This window comes from Epinephelus fuscoguttatus, linkage group LG1 (assembly GCF_011397635.1).
Source record: "Epinephelus fuscoguttatus linkage group LG1, E.fuscoguttatus.final_Chr_v1".
Taxonomy (NCBI): Eukaryota; Metazoa; Chordata; class Actinopteri; order Perciformes; family Serranidae; genus Epinephelus; species Epinephelus fuscoguttatus.
Window position 1 is genome coordinate 35,245,697 of NC_064752.1, and position 17,184 is coordinate 35,262,880.

General features: G+C 40.8%; 1 protein-coding gene across 5 annotated transcripts in view; it reads left to right on the forward strand.

Moving 5' to 3' along the window:
- Positions 1 to 17,184, forward strand: part of slc2a9l2 (solute carrier family 2 member 9, like 2) — a 171,297-nt gene that overhangs the window by 90,688 nt on the left and 63,425 nt on the right. For all 5 annotated transcript variants that reach the window (XM_049574593.1, XM_049574598.1, XM_049574607.1 and 2 more), the window contains 2 exons: positions 10,819 to 10,920; positions 11,359 to 11,434. In XM_049574593.1, coding sequence (XP_049430550.1) covers positions 10,819 to 10,920; positions 11,359 to 11,434 — 178 coding nt within the window. The remainder of the gene's footprint in view (positions 1 to 10,818; positions 10,921 to 11,358; positions 11,435 to 17,184) is intronic.

Here is a 17,184-nt window from a genome sequence, read left to right on the forward strand (position 1 = left end):
ATTTTCTTGGTGGTAAGATGTGCACAAGTTCAGGCTGCCTGGAGTGAAATTTTGTCCTTTCATGTCCCTTTGCATCTGTTCATATCTTTCCATTGGCCTTGTGTGCATTGATGCTGCCTTTGAATTCTGCATCTGATTAAATCTACATGTGTTATAAAGCAACAACCACAGACTTGTTTATTCTGCTTTAATGAAGCTTTGTTTAACTCTTTTATTGCATTTTGTTCTTTTTTGTTGCTCAGTATATTCTGATCCAAACACTGTAACATCTTTATGAAACATAATATGAAAAAAACAGTCAGGATGCATGATTATTTGATGCAAAATGCTGTCCACTGACCTCTTGCCCTCCTTTCTAGTGCCCTACTGGGTCATCGCCCTTTCACTGCCGCACACTTGTCACTATGTGGCTGGCTAAAACACAAGAACTGTGGAGTGTGTGCCACCCTACATTAAATCACACACACATCCTGCCGTGTCGTCATAATCTGTAGCCCTTTGGCAAGTTTAAGTCGACAAACACAAACAAATTGGCACGAAATACAAAACTGGTCTTACTGTAGCAAGAAAATGAAAGAACAGTAGTCACACTCACTAAACTTAATAAATACTGATGGATTTTATAGCCTGATTAATTCTGCCTATGGAAGTTGTTTCCATGCTATACAAATACGATTATCTGCAAATGACTTTCTTTGCAGGCAGTAACACAAACCCTAACATCTTCTGCTATGCTGCAACTGTAGACATAAGCTGGAATAACAGAAAGCAGAGCAGTTTACATAGATCTATAACACAATCTGAGAGACATTTTCTCCTTTAATATCTTTGTCTTACAAGGTAATTTGTCTGTTTGTCACTAGTGTAAAAACAATCAAAGGGTCATTGTCAGTGTGTGTTAATGCAGCAGAGTCACCAGTCTGACCTCTTTAGACTCTGCCCAGAGGTGGGATATTGGGTTGCATTTGTGGTCACTTAGAGTGGTCATTTATTCTGATTTCATAAGTAGTTCATAGTGTTATGTGCAGAAAATGGAGAGACACTGGAAACACATCATCAAATTATAAAATAAACTCATCAAAAGTAATCCCTCTCAATCATCACTTATGGCTCACTAGAAGTGTGGCAGTGTATTTTTTCTTTAGAGACTCTGCCCTCTGCCTGTATTTTCTTAATTTCATCTTACTATCTGTGTCAGTGATATTTCTGGGCACAGTGCATGGGTGAAGTCAGGACTTTATAAAAAAGAAGGGACCAGGTGGCAGACTGTGAAACACTTTGGGTAAAGTACCATTGGAACCAAAAGTAACCCTTCAGACATGATATCTTGACCCTAGATTCGTTTAGTGTTTCCACCACAACCAGTACCCTTAAATGTGGGCGGAGTCATTGTCACTCACTGCTCCATCCAGCACTCACTGTATGTCCTCATCATCAGTAGGTGGAAGTCTGCACTTTGTTTATGTTCACAGAACAGGCGGCAAAAAAACGCTTGAAGATCCACTCATTACTAAAAGAGTATGTCATCCAAGAGAGACAATTAAAAAAAAAAAAAAAACAGGGATGATCAAAGTTGTTGTTGAAATTGAAGGTATGCTGATGGATTCACATCGTCAACTCATGCATTGAGTAACATTACCAAAAAAGGTCCACCTTAAAAGTCAGCCCTGTAAATGAAGCTATTTTTCTTAGTCTACAGCTGCTGTAAGAGGCAGCAAAACATCCTTTCATTTTAAAGTCATGGTTAACTAAACTATGTAAAACTTGGTGGTGTGGTGGTTAGCACTGTCGTCTCACAGCAAGAGGGTTCATGGTTCGATCCTGGGTGTGGGAGCCCTTCTGTGCGGAGTTTGCGTGTTCTCCTCGTGTCGGCGTGGGTTTTCTCCAGGTATTCCGGCTTCCACAGTCCAAAGACATGCAGGTTAATTGGTGACTAAATTGTCTGTAGATAGTCTGACGACCTGTCCAGGGTGTACCCTGCCTCTCGCCAAATGTCAGCTGGGATAGGCTCCAGCCCCCCCGCGACCCTCAAGAGGATAAGCGGTTAGAAAATGGACGAATGTAAAAGTTTCCATGGTATTATATTACATTAAGCCTCAAAACCAGCCTGAGCAGAGTGACCGTCCGCTATTGACAAATCAATTGACTGCAGTGTTCACACCTCTACCTTTTAGTACCAGATCTGAGTGCTAGGTACCCCAATAGAAGGGGTACCAAAAATGGGGACGATATGGTTCCATCTGTACCATCCCCAACTTTATACAGTGGAAACGGGAAAAATGCGTACCGAACTGCTCAGTGGAAACAGGGTGTGAATCTGGGGTTGGCTTCAACAGTTGCTCATGATATTGTTTGCAAACAGTACGACAATTCCTGCATTGTGTACCCCAGATGAAAAATCTTTGTCTCAACATAACATCCTCTATTGCTTAGGAGACAGAAATGAGAGAAAAAACTGTTTCACATTTGTGGATCATTTCCGTTTCATTAAAGTCACATTTATTTCTCCTGAAATTCCCCTGGAGAAATAAGGCAGCCAAAGGGGAGACATTGAAATGGGAGCAATCGACAGATCTGAGATTTAAGTCAGACATAAAGGGGAAGAGTGGGTGATCTCGCTCTCGATAAGATTAAATCTCTTCTATGACTCTCTTCTATGACTGACCTGGAGCAGTCATGGAACTATACAGCGAAAGTCTCAAATGTTTCTCACTTGGAAAGTGGACAGCACTTGTATAGCACTTTTCTAGTCTTAGAACTACACGCCACATTCACATGTTCACACTCATCTTTAACATGACTGGAGGAGCTGGGAGTCGGGCCGCCAATCTTCCAATAAGTTGACGACCCGCTTTCCCTCCTGAGTAACCGCTGCCCCTGGAGCAATAATGTTGCTATATAAACTTCATAACAACATTTTTATTATTGATTTGTAAACATATCTCAACATCCACACAGCATCAGGCCAAACAACATTTTTTAAATGTAAAAACTATAATCCATGTGGGGAAAAAAACAACAAAAAATAAAGTGAGAATAATCTTAATAAATAAAACATAATAAATAACATTATGAGCATAGCAAGCCCTTTTTGTTCCAGTCAGTTTGGGATGCTTACCGTGGTGATGCACTTTAACAGATGACCTCTAGAAGGCAGCAACTACTTGTATCCAACACTCCTGCTGCGTTCAGATTGCTTCTACAGCAACGTAATGCTTGTGATAGGAAAAAACAAACACAAACAAACAAACAAAAAAAAAATAGCACTGACTACAACTCATAACAGCAAAATAAAGCCCTGGCTCCTATTGACTTCTCTGTAGAAATACTAAGTGAATAATTATTTTTTACAGGAGTCATTCTGCTATCATTACCTTTTTGGGACCCTCCTATATAAGTACTGATGGTCCTTTGATGCCCACCACATGGGGCTTGATTGATGCTCAGATGATCCAATCCAATCCTCACTGCTTTTTCAGCTCCACTCTTAGCCAACCATTTTTCTTATATGGCCACTTCTGACTTCAAATGAGCAACATGGCAGAGGTCAAATTTAAAACTTGAGCCATCAAAACAGCACTCCACAAACCAATGTGTGGTGTCACAGTCACTGCATCCATTTTGTGGTGTCCATTGTCTGGATCATTTGGGTAGCTGAGATTTACCCCAAATAACCACACCGTGACCACCTGATGAGCACAACTGATGAGCCCTGAAGGCTCTGACTGGCATCGTGGGTGCTCCGCTCAGATAAACTGTCAGTGCAGAATGAGCTCACATTAAGCATATTGATGTATGTATATTTTTTTCGGAAAGATTGAAAATTGCTGCAGGTGCTTCACAGCACAACACTGTCTTGGTGTTGCCTTTCCATGTACTATTTTTTGCTGAATGCTTATCTAAATTCCATTCCAGTTAAATCTTGGTCCTCAAATACATGTTTACCATACAAGGTGTAGGGAAGAGGAGAAGCTAAATGTGATCAATTAATATTAATTATGGATTATTAAAATATTTGATTAATAAATTAATAATTAATTAATTATTACATAAGCATAATAATCGAATTACCTTACAGCGGGGCACCACAAGAAAACCGGACCAATGATCAGACGTAAATTCAGTCTCAAGAGTGTTCACTTAGGAAGCTAATTCTAGGGAGATATCAGCAACTATAAGATGAACAGGAAGGAGTGGAGCTCAGGCACTGACTTTGTCAACCAGCTTCATCACAGTATACAATGAAAAACCAAAGCAACCTCTCTTTGCAGTATAACAGGGTTTATTCACACTGATGACATTAATTTACAACCAACATCAACATTGCTCTATAAACCCTATCAACTATAAAACATTACCGAATCAACCAGCAAGCATCAAGAAGGGTGTGTGTGTGTGTGTGTGTGTGTGTGTGTGTGTGTGTGTGGGTGTGTATGAGGGTGTGGGAGAAAGTGGGTGAGTGAGCGAGAATGTGTGTATGTGTGTATGTGTATGTATGTCTGAGCGAGTGGGTGTGTGTGAGAGAGAGAGAGGTGTGAGCGCAGCAAGATGGCGGCTGTGACGCAGCAAGCTACATCACGCAATGGCGGCTCGCCAAGAAAGCACGCGACTCAAAAAGGAGGGGAGCCGGTAGAGAGGGAAGTTCAAATTGCTCGGCTCCAAGTGTAGGTTAGTGGAAGAGAGAAAGGGAAGCACTCAGAGGTGTGGTCACGCAGGCAGTATTGAGATGCAGTAACCCGTCTGTGTTACGCAGAGACGCGCTCGCCTCAGCTGGTGAGCAGCGTGAATCTGGACATTGAACCAACACAGCCGAAGTACTGATCAATCCCGTGTGCGGGGCGACACAATAGCGGTCCGACGAGGTCGGATCACTGCCTATTACAAGCAGACACAAACGGGCAGGAGAATAACAGACAGCAGCAACACAGGCAATATTTTTACAATATCAATGCAGCCAAAATCGGACGCGGCGGTCCGTATCAACAAGCCCTTACAAAACTTAAAAAGAAACACACACTAACTACTATCTGCCCAGAGCTAAAGCCTCTTACTGTTGCAGAAGGTGGAGTGATGTGTCGGTCGTTCCTCGTACGTCCTTTGTTACGGCAGAGGTGAAGTGGTTAGTGGCTCACAGCGGCTAACGGGTCCTCGGCGAGGGGGCAAGTCTCTGGCGAGGCGAGTTAATTCCGGCTCGTAGCGGGGAATCACTCGGGGAAAGAAGGGGGCCCTTGTCCTTCTTCTTGAAGCAGGCAGTCCTTGTTATCTACCAAACCGCATCCGCGGGCATCCGGGTGAGAGGGTCAATCCGTGGTCTCAGACGGGCTACTCTGTGTTCCTTGGCGCACAGAGTGAGGGAGAGGAGAGGAGATCAGCTCGACCAGCGAGGGAAATCCGTAGGCCTAAAACGCGTCTAACTGTGCACAGTAATAACTTTTTCTAAAGCGTTCGCCACGTGGGACGAGTTGCTAAGCTTTAGGAACAGTTGCGGGTACTTCTATTAGCTATGAGGATCACAGCCAGAAGCGTTTCCCTCAGGTACGCTTTGTGATGATATACCCCGGCGTGACGTCATCGGTGCAGGGTTGGCCATGGCGGATTTCACCCAATGGGAGCTGTGTATTTCAAGGGACCTCTGCTGGTCAGCTGGGGTGCTGTGTTGGGGTTGAATCAGCTGATTCACACAGAGAAAGGGGGTTGACTGATTCCTTTGTTCTTTTGGGCGCCAACATGTGGTCTCAGGCTTTGATTGTTACATGTAGGCCCAAAAGTTTATGGATAAAGTGTAGGCCTTTGTTAGAAATCCTTGTACGGCACAACAAAGGGTTGGAGTTTTGTGACCACAGTATGGCAGGAAATGGCAGCTACATTGGATGGGGATAACTCTCTGAATATGCAAATCCTCATGCGATGAAGCAAGCAAACAAATGTTAACCTACTGTGCAAGGTGTGAAAGAAAAGTTGCTGTTGTGATTGGAGGATCAGTAAAAGAGGGTGAGGCTTGAGATAGGTCTATCATCAGTCAGATCTAAAACACATGAAGATGTGATGGGAACTATTTAACACTCTCTGGAGACCTTTTTTATAGATCAGACAGAGTCCAATGTAAGACGTATTTTTAAGTCCGGAAAGGGATTTAAGTGAGATTATGTAGAGAGCTCTCTTTGATATCAGTCTGACTGAAGTTTGAGAAGCAAAAAAAAAAAAGTGTTAAATTGACCATCATTTACGACTTGTTGGAGATCTTTTGTATAGATCGACGTAGATCTGATCAGAGGAGTCTGTTTCTCAGGAGAAAAATCAGGCAACATGAGACATTCTTTTTTATTTTGCTTTGTTTTTGTACCACGTTGATCTCATCACTGTCCAGGAGGAACAACAGAGAACTTCAAGAGATCTCATTTCTGATTTTTTTTTTTTTCTCTCTGGGACCTTTGAATTAAAAGTTTCTGGGTTCTTTTCTTGGAAGGTGGTATGACTCACAGTAATATCATTGAAATATGGACATTAGCAGAAGTTTTCATGCTGCAATAGGAGATCAGAACCCATGGAAGCAGTGTATTTGGGCATATTGTCACGAAGCACAGACTGTTTAATGTGCACACTGCCGAGGGACAAGTGTATGATACTCAAAAGTTAATCAACAGTCCTCATGTACGAAGAGGAGTGAACACCTGGATGAAAGAATCAAGGATTCTTGTTAGTAATAACACAGTTCTATAGTCAACAGACACTTCACCTCTGTTCCCTCTCTTTATCTATGTAACAGGCTAATTCACACACACACACACACACACACACACACACACACAGAGTGAATTCCAATGCTTCTGGAGTCAATCCAAATCTAAACCAGACAGATTCTTGGACATAACCTGCTGCCAACAAGAAACTGTTCTAAAGAAAACAATGGCCGACGTAAACAAGACAAACAGTGGAAAACTCCACCTGGATCACGTTTTCTTGTTGTGAGGCAGCCCCATGCCTCTCCTACACTACATACAGATGGAAAAACACCTCAAGTTATCTTTTCCACCTTTTTTCCACTCAGAAGCCCCTCGCTGTAGGTATATATATATCATACAAATACCAGTGACCTTTTTCCACGGCTTTGTGAAATCCCACTGGTTAGGTGAGTTGAGGGCAGTGTCATGAATACATTAATGCTTTGAGGCCACAATGAACGAGGGCCCGCAGCTGTGGCGAGGGCTTTGCTTGGGGGCTCACTCTGGGCTTGAGTGTGGCAATGAATGAGTACGACCTCCATCTTGTGTCCTTCACTGTGTATCCATGACCCAACTAGAAAGACACCTCTCTGCAGAGCGAGAAGTGGCTGTGGAATTATTGATGAGCCACATGCACTACTGGGTATGAGTAAATCTCTGCATATACTATATGATACATAATGTATAGAGTATTCTCAACCACCAACTTTCAGTAGAATTCATTGCTGGTTTGAAGGTTAAAAGCAAATAGATGAGATGTGCTCCCTCTTCCTTCAGCAAATCTTTACTTTCAAATTACATCCTGTCATACCCTAGAATGTTACCATATGGCACACACAGTATGATAGAGAAAGCTGAGAAAATGCACATGCACACAAATAGACTGTAACGTGCTGAATGATCACACATCTTCAGCAGTTCAATATGTTGTACAATACTGAGTGGGCGTTCAGACCAAAAACAGGAATGCACAAGTGATGTATGCCAGCTATCAAAGATCCTCACATTCTCCTTTGACAAGACCAAATGGCATTGTATTTCACGTATGCTCTCTAAAGCATGGACTTCAATGTCAGTCCATTCGATCATGTTTTCTTCCATTTTTTTTTTCGTCAGTGTGAAGGAATTTTGTTGTGTTACAGCCTTTAGCCTTGGTCAGTAAAAGAAATGGATGATTGTTCAGGTAACAGTCAGGTCAGCAGAAGGCCTAAAAGAGGCCTCGAGATCAGGCTACTTGACATGTGTTGTTGAGATTGTCTCCCAGTCGTGGTGAGTAGGCTACAGCCGCCCAGATAAGGGTGCCTAGCTGGCTCTGTTGTTATAGAGCCCAAGGTTAAGGGGAAGGGAGATTGCCCTGTGCTCCAGATCAACAGACAAGAGCCCCTTTATAGATATGTGCATTTTGTAAGAAACAGTTGAGGTGATTTATAGAGAGCCAGGTGTTTAAAGTTAGTGACCAGTAGAAACTTCACAAAGCCATAAAAAGCCAGTACAGAATAACCTAATTCTGGAACGTGGAGTAACTCGCAATGTAATACTGTTTGGGTTAAATGCAAGAACTGGGCAAGGACACACTCAAAATCTTGGCGGCAAACACAGTGTCACACTCTGTATGTTGAGCTGTGATTATCCTTGATCGAGTCTTCACTGAATAATACTGTGTGTGATCCATCGAAGTCTCCTGACGTCTTCTTCAGCTATTAAATCATCAGCTCTGAAAATTCTTCAACAGTTATGAGCTGCTGTTTGTGTTTTGTGTTGTCTGTTGTTTACATGGCCAACAGGTTTTCAAAAATGGCAGTGCTGCTTGGCTCATGTGATCAACAAATCACCTTACACTTACAACATCTGGCCCAATTGCAGTACACTTTCATAGCACGTAGTTCCTTTGGTGCTAGGAGAGAACCTACTATTACAAGCTAAAATAATCCCTCAAAATGGCGTTCTAAGAACTGCAGTTGTTCCTAGTTGTTCTGGTGCAGACACTGTCAAAAGGAGAAGTGTAAATCACCAATTTCCTGATGATGTAATATTATATCAATAATACGATATTGGCTCATACACAGAGTCTGCCACAACAGGATTTTGGTTTACTTCAGTTCAAAGTCCTGTGATCAATACAATATCATATGCATATTTAACAAAACCAGTCACAAAAGAAGCTACCACTTTTTGCTTTTGACCATAAAATATAAAAACAATACAGAAATTCCTGTAAGTGACTGTTACTGCTTGAGTGCAGTAAAGTTTAAACTGACTCCGCTAACAAACATTAAAACAGCACATGGAATAAATTAGCCTTCAGAGCTCTCTGTCAAAAAGTTATTTCTGGAAGAAATATTTTCATTTTAACCCAAACCATGATCTTTTTCCTAAAACTCCAGGGTTATCTGGCTGAAAGCCCTGAAGGCAAACTTCTCTCAGCAGCCATAAAACATGAATTAATAACAAGATAATTAAACAAAAGTAAAATTCAACTCAGTAAATACTGTCAAAGTTCAAGGTTGGCTCAAGCCCTTTTACACTTCATAAAAGATCCTAACGGCTGGTAGAGTTTTCCTCTGCTCATCACTTAACAATTTACATGTATTATTTATGCTTTTTCTTTTATTCACCATTGGTTTAAGTTGATGCATCTCCCTACAGAATAGCACATTTAGATTTCAGCCTGCATGCACATTTTTTCAGCCAAACATTCCTTAAACAAAGCAGCTAATGTTACTGTAGCAAGTTAGTGGAGTGAGATGCTTGGCCAAGCGAGTTTGTCCTATGTCCTTTTCTCATAACGGCATTGTTCCATTTGTTCCATATGGTATGTGCTTTGTTTGTTGACGCATATTCTCTCAGATATTTCAACATTTTGTATTTACTCAAGATTGAATAATGTTATCCTCATCGTCTGTTCCTTAGCTGCTTTTCATATCTACCTGCCACTGTTTGATGGTGACACAGATTTTCAAAATAAAGGTGTATCCCAAAGATGATGATATGGATTGATGTTTTTACTTTGCATCGATGATATTGGATCATTGCCCATTGAATCAATACACTGATCATCATCGATGGATTGTCACTCCCTGAGTAAAAAGGGGGGATTATATTCTTAGAGCTCCAGGAAATCCCAACGAAGTAACAGATTAATGACTTTTAAGGTTTATCAGATGCCAAAACAAAAAAACCCTCAACAACACATAACACAATATTATAAAAATATTCTATGTTTCATCATGACAGTCCCATGGCAAACAATAGAAATACGTATATAGGTAATCAAGTAAACTAGGATTGTGCACTTGCAGATATTCGATTGGCCAAGAACATCAAGTTGTCAAAGGACATCAAGTTGCGGCAAAATTTGAATCGGATCCCTTTAAATGAATGAGAGCGCTGTGTTTTTTCATACATGGCTAAACTCAGTCTTAATGCAGCCTTAGAGTCTAAGGCCCTGCAGGCACCTCTGTGAGGCTACTTAGGCACAATAGTTCTTTTAGATAGATGCTACTGCCAGCATGCTAACTTGTTCAGTGAGACAATGCTAACATGCGCCTGCCTAGCATGTATAATGTTAACGTGTTTGAATGCTAGCATTTGTTAATTAGCTCTAAACACAAAGTACAACTGAGGCTGATGGGAATAACATCAGTTTTGCATATATTTGGTCATGAATCAAAGTAATGGGCAAGTTGAAATTTTGACGTGGTGATGGTTAATTAACCACTGAAGTCATTAGGATTCATCCTCTGGGCACCATGAACATCTGTACTACATTTCAAGGCAATCAGTTCAATAGATGTCAAGATATTTCACAGAAAAAAATGTCAACCTCATAGTGTCGCAACAGGTAAAGCCAGGGGATCACCAAAGTCAGTCAGATTCATCCTCTGGGGAACATGAATGTCTACACAAACTTTAATGAGAATCCATCCAATAGCTGGGAAGATATTTCAGTCTGGACCAAAGTGGTTAACCAATTTACAGACTGACATTGCCATTCCCAGAGCGGCACTGCTAGCAAATATAGGTCTGTAATTACACAGCCTTTGTACAGAAACACCTTGAAATGTGTCTAATATGCTGCTTATTTTTCTGTTCCCAGGGGCTGGTAATAGAACGAATCGGGAGGAAGCCCCTCCTCATCTTTGGTTTCTCTGCCATGGCCGTGTTCTTCAGCCTACTCACAGTGTTCCTCACTTTCCAGGTAAGCCCTCTTCCTCCTCTTCACTGGCCTCATTCCAGACACACTGTAAGTGAAAAGGTGTCTCAATGCACCGAAGTGATTTGTACTGTGGCTCAATTATACTGTGAACAGACTGCTATCCAAATTCCCACTGATGAGGTTATTATACAGTAGATCACCTCTGCATGCACGTATATTTCTAACATTATAAACCCTATGTTGTGAGTCATTGGAAAGTGTTAATATCTTGCTTGATTAGCACTGATCAGCATAACATGACAACAAAATAAATTAATAAGGGTAATATACATGCTTAAACAAAAGCAAAATAAAATGTAGGCTGTAGCTTTAAGTTATTAATTTCCCTGATACATTTGTTATGATATTCCTGGTCAGTATCGAGTCATAACTTCTGCCAACATTATGATACCATACAATCTGTTTCGTTCTCTTATCCAGGACAGTCTGTCATGGATGCCCTACCTCAGTTACATCTGTATACTGGCTGTGATTGCGTCCTTTTGCTCTGGGCCAGGTAAAATGACTGACCTAAATTACTGGCTGAGATATCTGCCTTGTCTTTTTCTCTTGCTTGATTTTTCATTTTCTGTCCTACAGTCCTTGAGTGCTCCACTTCACTTGAAAATGCACTAAAAAGAGACTGAGTAAATAGCCTGCAGATTTTTATCAGCTTGTGTTATTCATATTTGGCTGTAATTTAGTGAAGTAGTGGTTGAATAATACATATCAGTGACCCTACTCAGGCCCAGTCTACTACTAGAAAGGGACATGGAGCTATATTCGTAGTTCTTTTTAGACTTAAACAATTGGAATGATCAGCCAACAAGTCACGTGGTAACAACTGACATATGTTAGTGTGCTAAATAGGAGCCGCACAGTATATATATAGTCATATCACAGCACTGCAGATGTACAGGTGACAGTGTGAGTGTGGGCCTCGGTGTGTGGTTGACTTTGAGTTTCAAGGTGAGGCTTTCGCTGTCATCAGACAGTACATCCTATCTGAATAATAATGTCTCCAGGGAGCGTTAACACAATAAAGTGCCTGAGTGTATCAGAATGAGTTGACGATAGTGGAGTGGTACAAAGTGTGGCAAAATGAAGACTTCACCACCATCACATACAGAATACCGGAAGAAGCACCTCTGATTTTCCCAACTCTGTAGGGACCGTGTTCTCTAATAAAAAGAAGAAAAAGAAAATACTGAAACATCAACACAAGCAGCTGTAGGCTGCACAGCGCTGCCAGTGTCCCCTATTAATATGTAACACCAGCTTTTGATCGCTCAGTGCCTAGCTTTGATGCACCTCTGTGGTAATCGTTGAGGGAAGGGAGACCCGTTCTCGTTTATTTCCCCTGCACAATGATGATTTATAGCCTATTGTAAAAAATGAAGCCCCTCAGTGCTTTAGGATGGCGAATGACTGGGAGGGGAAGAGAAGAAAATTCGCATGAGGCATGACCCCACTGGTGCTTTGAGCTCGTGAGTGGATAAATGAGGAGCCATCATTCCTCTCAAGTCATTTTTACTATGGAAACAGTGGCCCAGATATCAAAGTTGGAGGAAACCACAAAGACAATGCAAAGAGATTCAATTTTTGTTTTTGAAATGATGAATTTAAAGGGAAAGTCACATATATTATGTCCACGGTTCTAAGGGAAGTTTGTGAACATGAGCTACTCTATCTCAAACCCAGAAACCAGAGTCTCGGACTTGTGATTGTCATCAAGGATAAAATCTGGAGCTGCCTCATAAACACTGAATGGGAGATTGATTTTGTGGACCCACTGAATGTTTGTTTTCTTTTTTTTAATACCCAAACGAGTTCTGAGACACAACATTTACCCATATAGACCAAATCACGCCAACACCAACAATCACTTAAGGGTAGGCAATAGGGGTGTAACGGTACACAAAAATCACGGTTCGGTACATACCTCGATACACAAGTCACGGTTCGTTTTTTTTCGGTACAGTAATGAAAAAAACAGACAACTATTAAATATCTTTTACTTATTGGTAACCTTATTAAAACATACCACCACAGCAGTTAACTCTTTTTACCCAATTTTTGAATGAAACAAATATATATAAAATCCTGATTTTTCACATTGTTTAAATGAAAATAGAAATATAAAAGTGAAAAATAAAATCCTGCTGTTTTTTTTAACACATTTTTTGAATGAAAAATATAAATATACATTTCTGCTTTAACAGTTTTACTCAATTAAAATAAAAAGTATAGTGCAGCTGGTCAGCTTTAAAGCCTGCTCAGATTCAGTTTTACTAGGAACTTACTTAGCTTTCCCACTTTGTTAAAGTGCAGTAAACAAAACATGCTTCAATATCTAAAGTGCAGCTTTTACTCAACTCCAATGACGTTGGTTATTTCTTTAGCGCGATGGTCAGGGAAACGCTCTTTCTTTTTAAACGACGACGATATCGTAGTTTGCACCAGATTGCTTTTTCTAGTCGTGCCGGTTAACGTTCAAACTCGGGTGGTGTCGCTTTAGATGCGTTAGCATGTTAGACGTGTTTCCAAGCACATACCCGACCGCTGTTGTGCAGTGTCGGCACACTGCTTTTGTCTTGTCCACTTGTTTATTTCCATCTTCGTATTTTACCCTGAAACCAAAGTGTTCCCAAACGGAGGACTTAAGGTTTGCGGGTGGGTCTTCAAGTTCGTCAGGCTCACTTGCCATGGGGTCCATGTCATTGGTTCGACATCCCATTAGTCCGACTGTCCGCGGTGCTGAATGGCTCGCGGCGGGCATATGGTGCGCTTTGACCGGCTTGAGGCAGAGCAGGCTCATGGCTTATGTGTTTGTCACTTTCTTTTTCATTTTAATCCACGCCATGCACAAAGTGAAAGCGGAGATTCACGGGACTCGGTGCGTCACTCAATTATGTCCGTCGGGGAACTAGATATTTTAAACGGTTCGGCTCGCAAAAACGGAATTAAAATAAAACAAAATAAAATAATATCCTGCGCCCAATAATTTGGTACAGGGTCGTGCCGAACCGAAAGTCGCGTACCAAACGGTTCGACACAAATACATGTACCGTTACAGCCCTAGTAGGCAACCAACTGATTTCCATTCCAGAGATATGTGAATTTGGCAAACATCTTTATATCTGGTGTCAATTTCAGCCATAACTTTAACATTTAAAGATATATACTGTATTCAAACATGGTTGTCCAACCTAAGTGCCGTTTCTGCTGTGCTTACTTATTGGACTGTGTTGCTAGTGTCTTTGATAAACCAAATTTATGTAGCACAGAAGCTTAGCAAAGTACTGCTGTGGACACAGGCTGAAGCAAAATGTATCTTAGCCACATGAAAGAATCAATATCAGTATAAGTGTTCGCTATATTTGAAATATTTTCACCACTTAACCTTACGAACTAACTGATTGAGGCAGCAGTAGACCAGCAGCTCCCCAGAGAACTTCAGTTCCTCATTGAAAGGGCCATCTGACAGCAAAGTAAAGCAGTGAAAATATTCTAAATATAGTGTACACTAAACTGATATTGATCTTTTTAAGGTGAACCTTTTTTATGTGTACTCTGCACTGTTTCATCTTTTGAAGATGACGTAGTTTTTTTTTTACATAGCACTGTGATTCGGTCTTAACTCAGAACATTCCTTTGGATACACTCAGTGACATAACATCTTTCCAAAGTCATTGTCAGCAGCAGCTTCATTTATTTTGACTTTATACCCTATGACATCACAAATGTGATTTTTGTCACTCTAGTTTTTGGATTTCGGTGATGAAGGCTTGTGATAGTGCTTAGTTATACAATTAGACACTGAATATATTTTATATCTTTTATCTATAAAGTGTAAGTTTTTATGACGTATTTTGTTATACATAATAACTTTGTATTGTCATATGCCTGTGCACCCTGTAGGTGTTATGACTACATGTTTGCTTACCTACAAATAACCAGAGAGATTAAACACTGTCAGTATTGTATGAGGTTAGTCTTCTTGTGATAGAGATCTCTGTAAACAACTAATGACCTGTAACAACGTTTAGAGAAGGCAATTTCACTTTCCAATTGCCAGTAAATCCCATGATTATCTAATTGTATTCAGAGAGGGCAATATGTGAATAATCACTCTGGTTTGTAACACTCAATAAATATGTTTATCTTGCTTTCACTTGATGAGGACAGCTACAGTAAGTTTTCAGCCTGTAATTCAGAACCATTTCTATAATTTGAACAGTTATTTTTAATAACTATTGTCATATCTTTCTTCCCTCCTTTGCTGCCTTTTTAAAACTCTCCAGCAAGCCATAAAACCCATTTTTAACTCACTGTAAGCGATGACATGAATATGTTTCCACAACACCTGCACAGTTAATTTTTATAGCCTACTTTGCCGCGTGACCTTCTGCTAATTCGTTAAACTATTTTGCACATGTCTGCACAAGCTACCACTTTTAAAACCTGCACCGCTCGATTTTATATATTTTGTTATATTTATCTCTGCTAGGAGGAAACCTGGAGGGGCTCATGCATTTGGTTTGTTGTGTGTGAGTGTGGATGTGTGTGTGCAAGTGTGTGTATTTGTCTGTCTGCAGATAATCTCCCAAATTACTGGACCAATCAGCTTCATATTTTCTATGCACATGCATGACTGTGTACTTGATCAATTTCAATCAATCAATTTTATTTATAAAGCCCAATATCACAAATCACAATTTGCCTCAGGGCTCTACAGCATACAACATCCCTCTGTCCTTTGGACCCTCACAGTGGATAAGGAAAAACTCCCCAAAAAAACCTCTTTAATGGGGGAAAAAATGGTAGAAACCTCAGGAAGAGCAACTGAGGAGGGATCCCTCTTCCAGGACGGACAGACATGCAATAGATGTCGTACAGAACAGATCAGCATAATAAATTAACAGTAATCCGTATGACACAATGAGACAGAGAGAGAGAGAGAGAGAGAGAGAGAGAGATGCAGGACAGACGGTAATGACAGTAGCTTACAACAACATTAATGAAAGTAATAATATTATATTTATAGTTCTGGCTACTGTGGTACAATATGTTGAAAGTATATATTAATATCTGCCAGTATACATGTGTGATAATAATCATATGTGTATAATAACAGTAGAAGTATGACTAATGACTAATGATGGCGGCCATGGCAGCAGCATAACCACACGTCACGCTGTCCAGGCACCGCTGCGATATGAGTTAATCTGAGAGACAGTGGAGCACAAAGGCTCCGGAGAAGAAGCCCAGTTAGTGACATCCAGAATGGCCGAGTTAGCAAGATGCAGTAATAGGATGCGAGAGAGAGAGAGAAGGAGAGAAGGTGCCCGGTGTATTATAGGGGGGGCCTCCGGCAGACTAGGCCTAAGTCAGCCTAACTAGGGGCTGGTACAGGGCAAGCCTGAGCCAGCCCTAACTATAAGCTTTATCAAAGAGGAAAGTCTTAAGTCTAGTCTTAAATGTGGAGATGGTGTCTGCCTCCCGGACCGTAACAGGAAGATGATTCCACAGGAGAGGAGCCTGATAGCTGAAGGCTCTGGCTCCTGATCTGCTTTTGGAGACTTTAGGGACCACGAGTAACCCTGCGTTCTCAGAGCTCAGTGTTCTGGTGGGATAATAAGGCACTATGAGTTCTCTAAGATATGACGGAGCTTGACCATTTAGAGCTTTATAAGTTAACAGTAGGATTTTAAATTCAATTCTGGATTTTACAGGGAGCCAGTGCAGAGAAGCTAAAACAGGAGAAATATGATCTTGTTTCTTAGCTCCTGTTAGTACACGTGCTGCTGCATTCTGAATTAGCTGGAGAGTTTTTAGGGACTTACTAGAGCTACCTGATAATAGAGAGTTACAGTAATCCAGCCTTGAGGTAACAAAAGCGTTGACCAATTTTTCTGCATCTTTTCGGGTCAGGATAGGCCTAATTTTCGCAATATTACGCAGATGAAAAAATGCAGTCTGTGAGGTTTGTTTTAAATGAGAATTAAAAGACAAATCTTGATCAAATGTTACTCCGAGGTTTCTTACTGTAGTGCTAGAGGCCAGAGCAATGCCATCTAGAGAAACTATGTCATCAGATAAAGAGTCTTTGAGTTGTTTGGGGCCAAGAACAATAACTTCAGTTTTGTCTGAATTTAACATCAGGAAATTGGTGCTCATCCAAGTTTTTATGTCCTTAAGGCAATTATGGAGTTTAGTTAATTGATTACTTTCTTCTGGCTTCATCAATAAATATAACTGTGTATC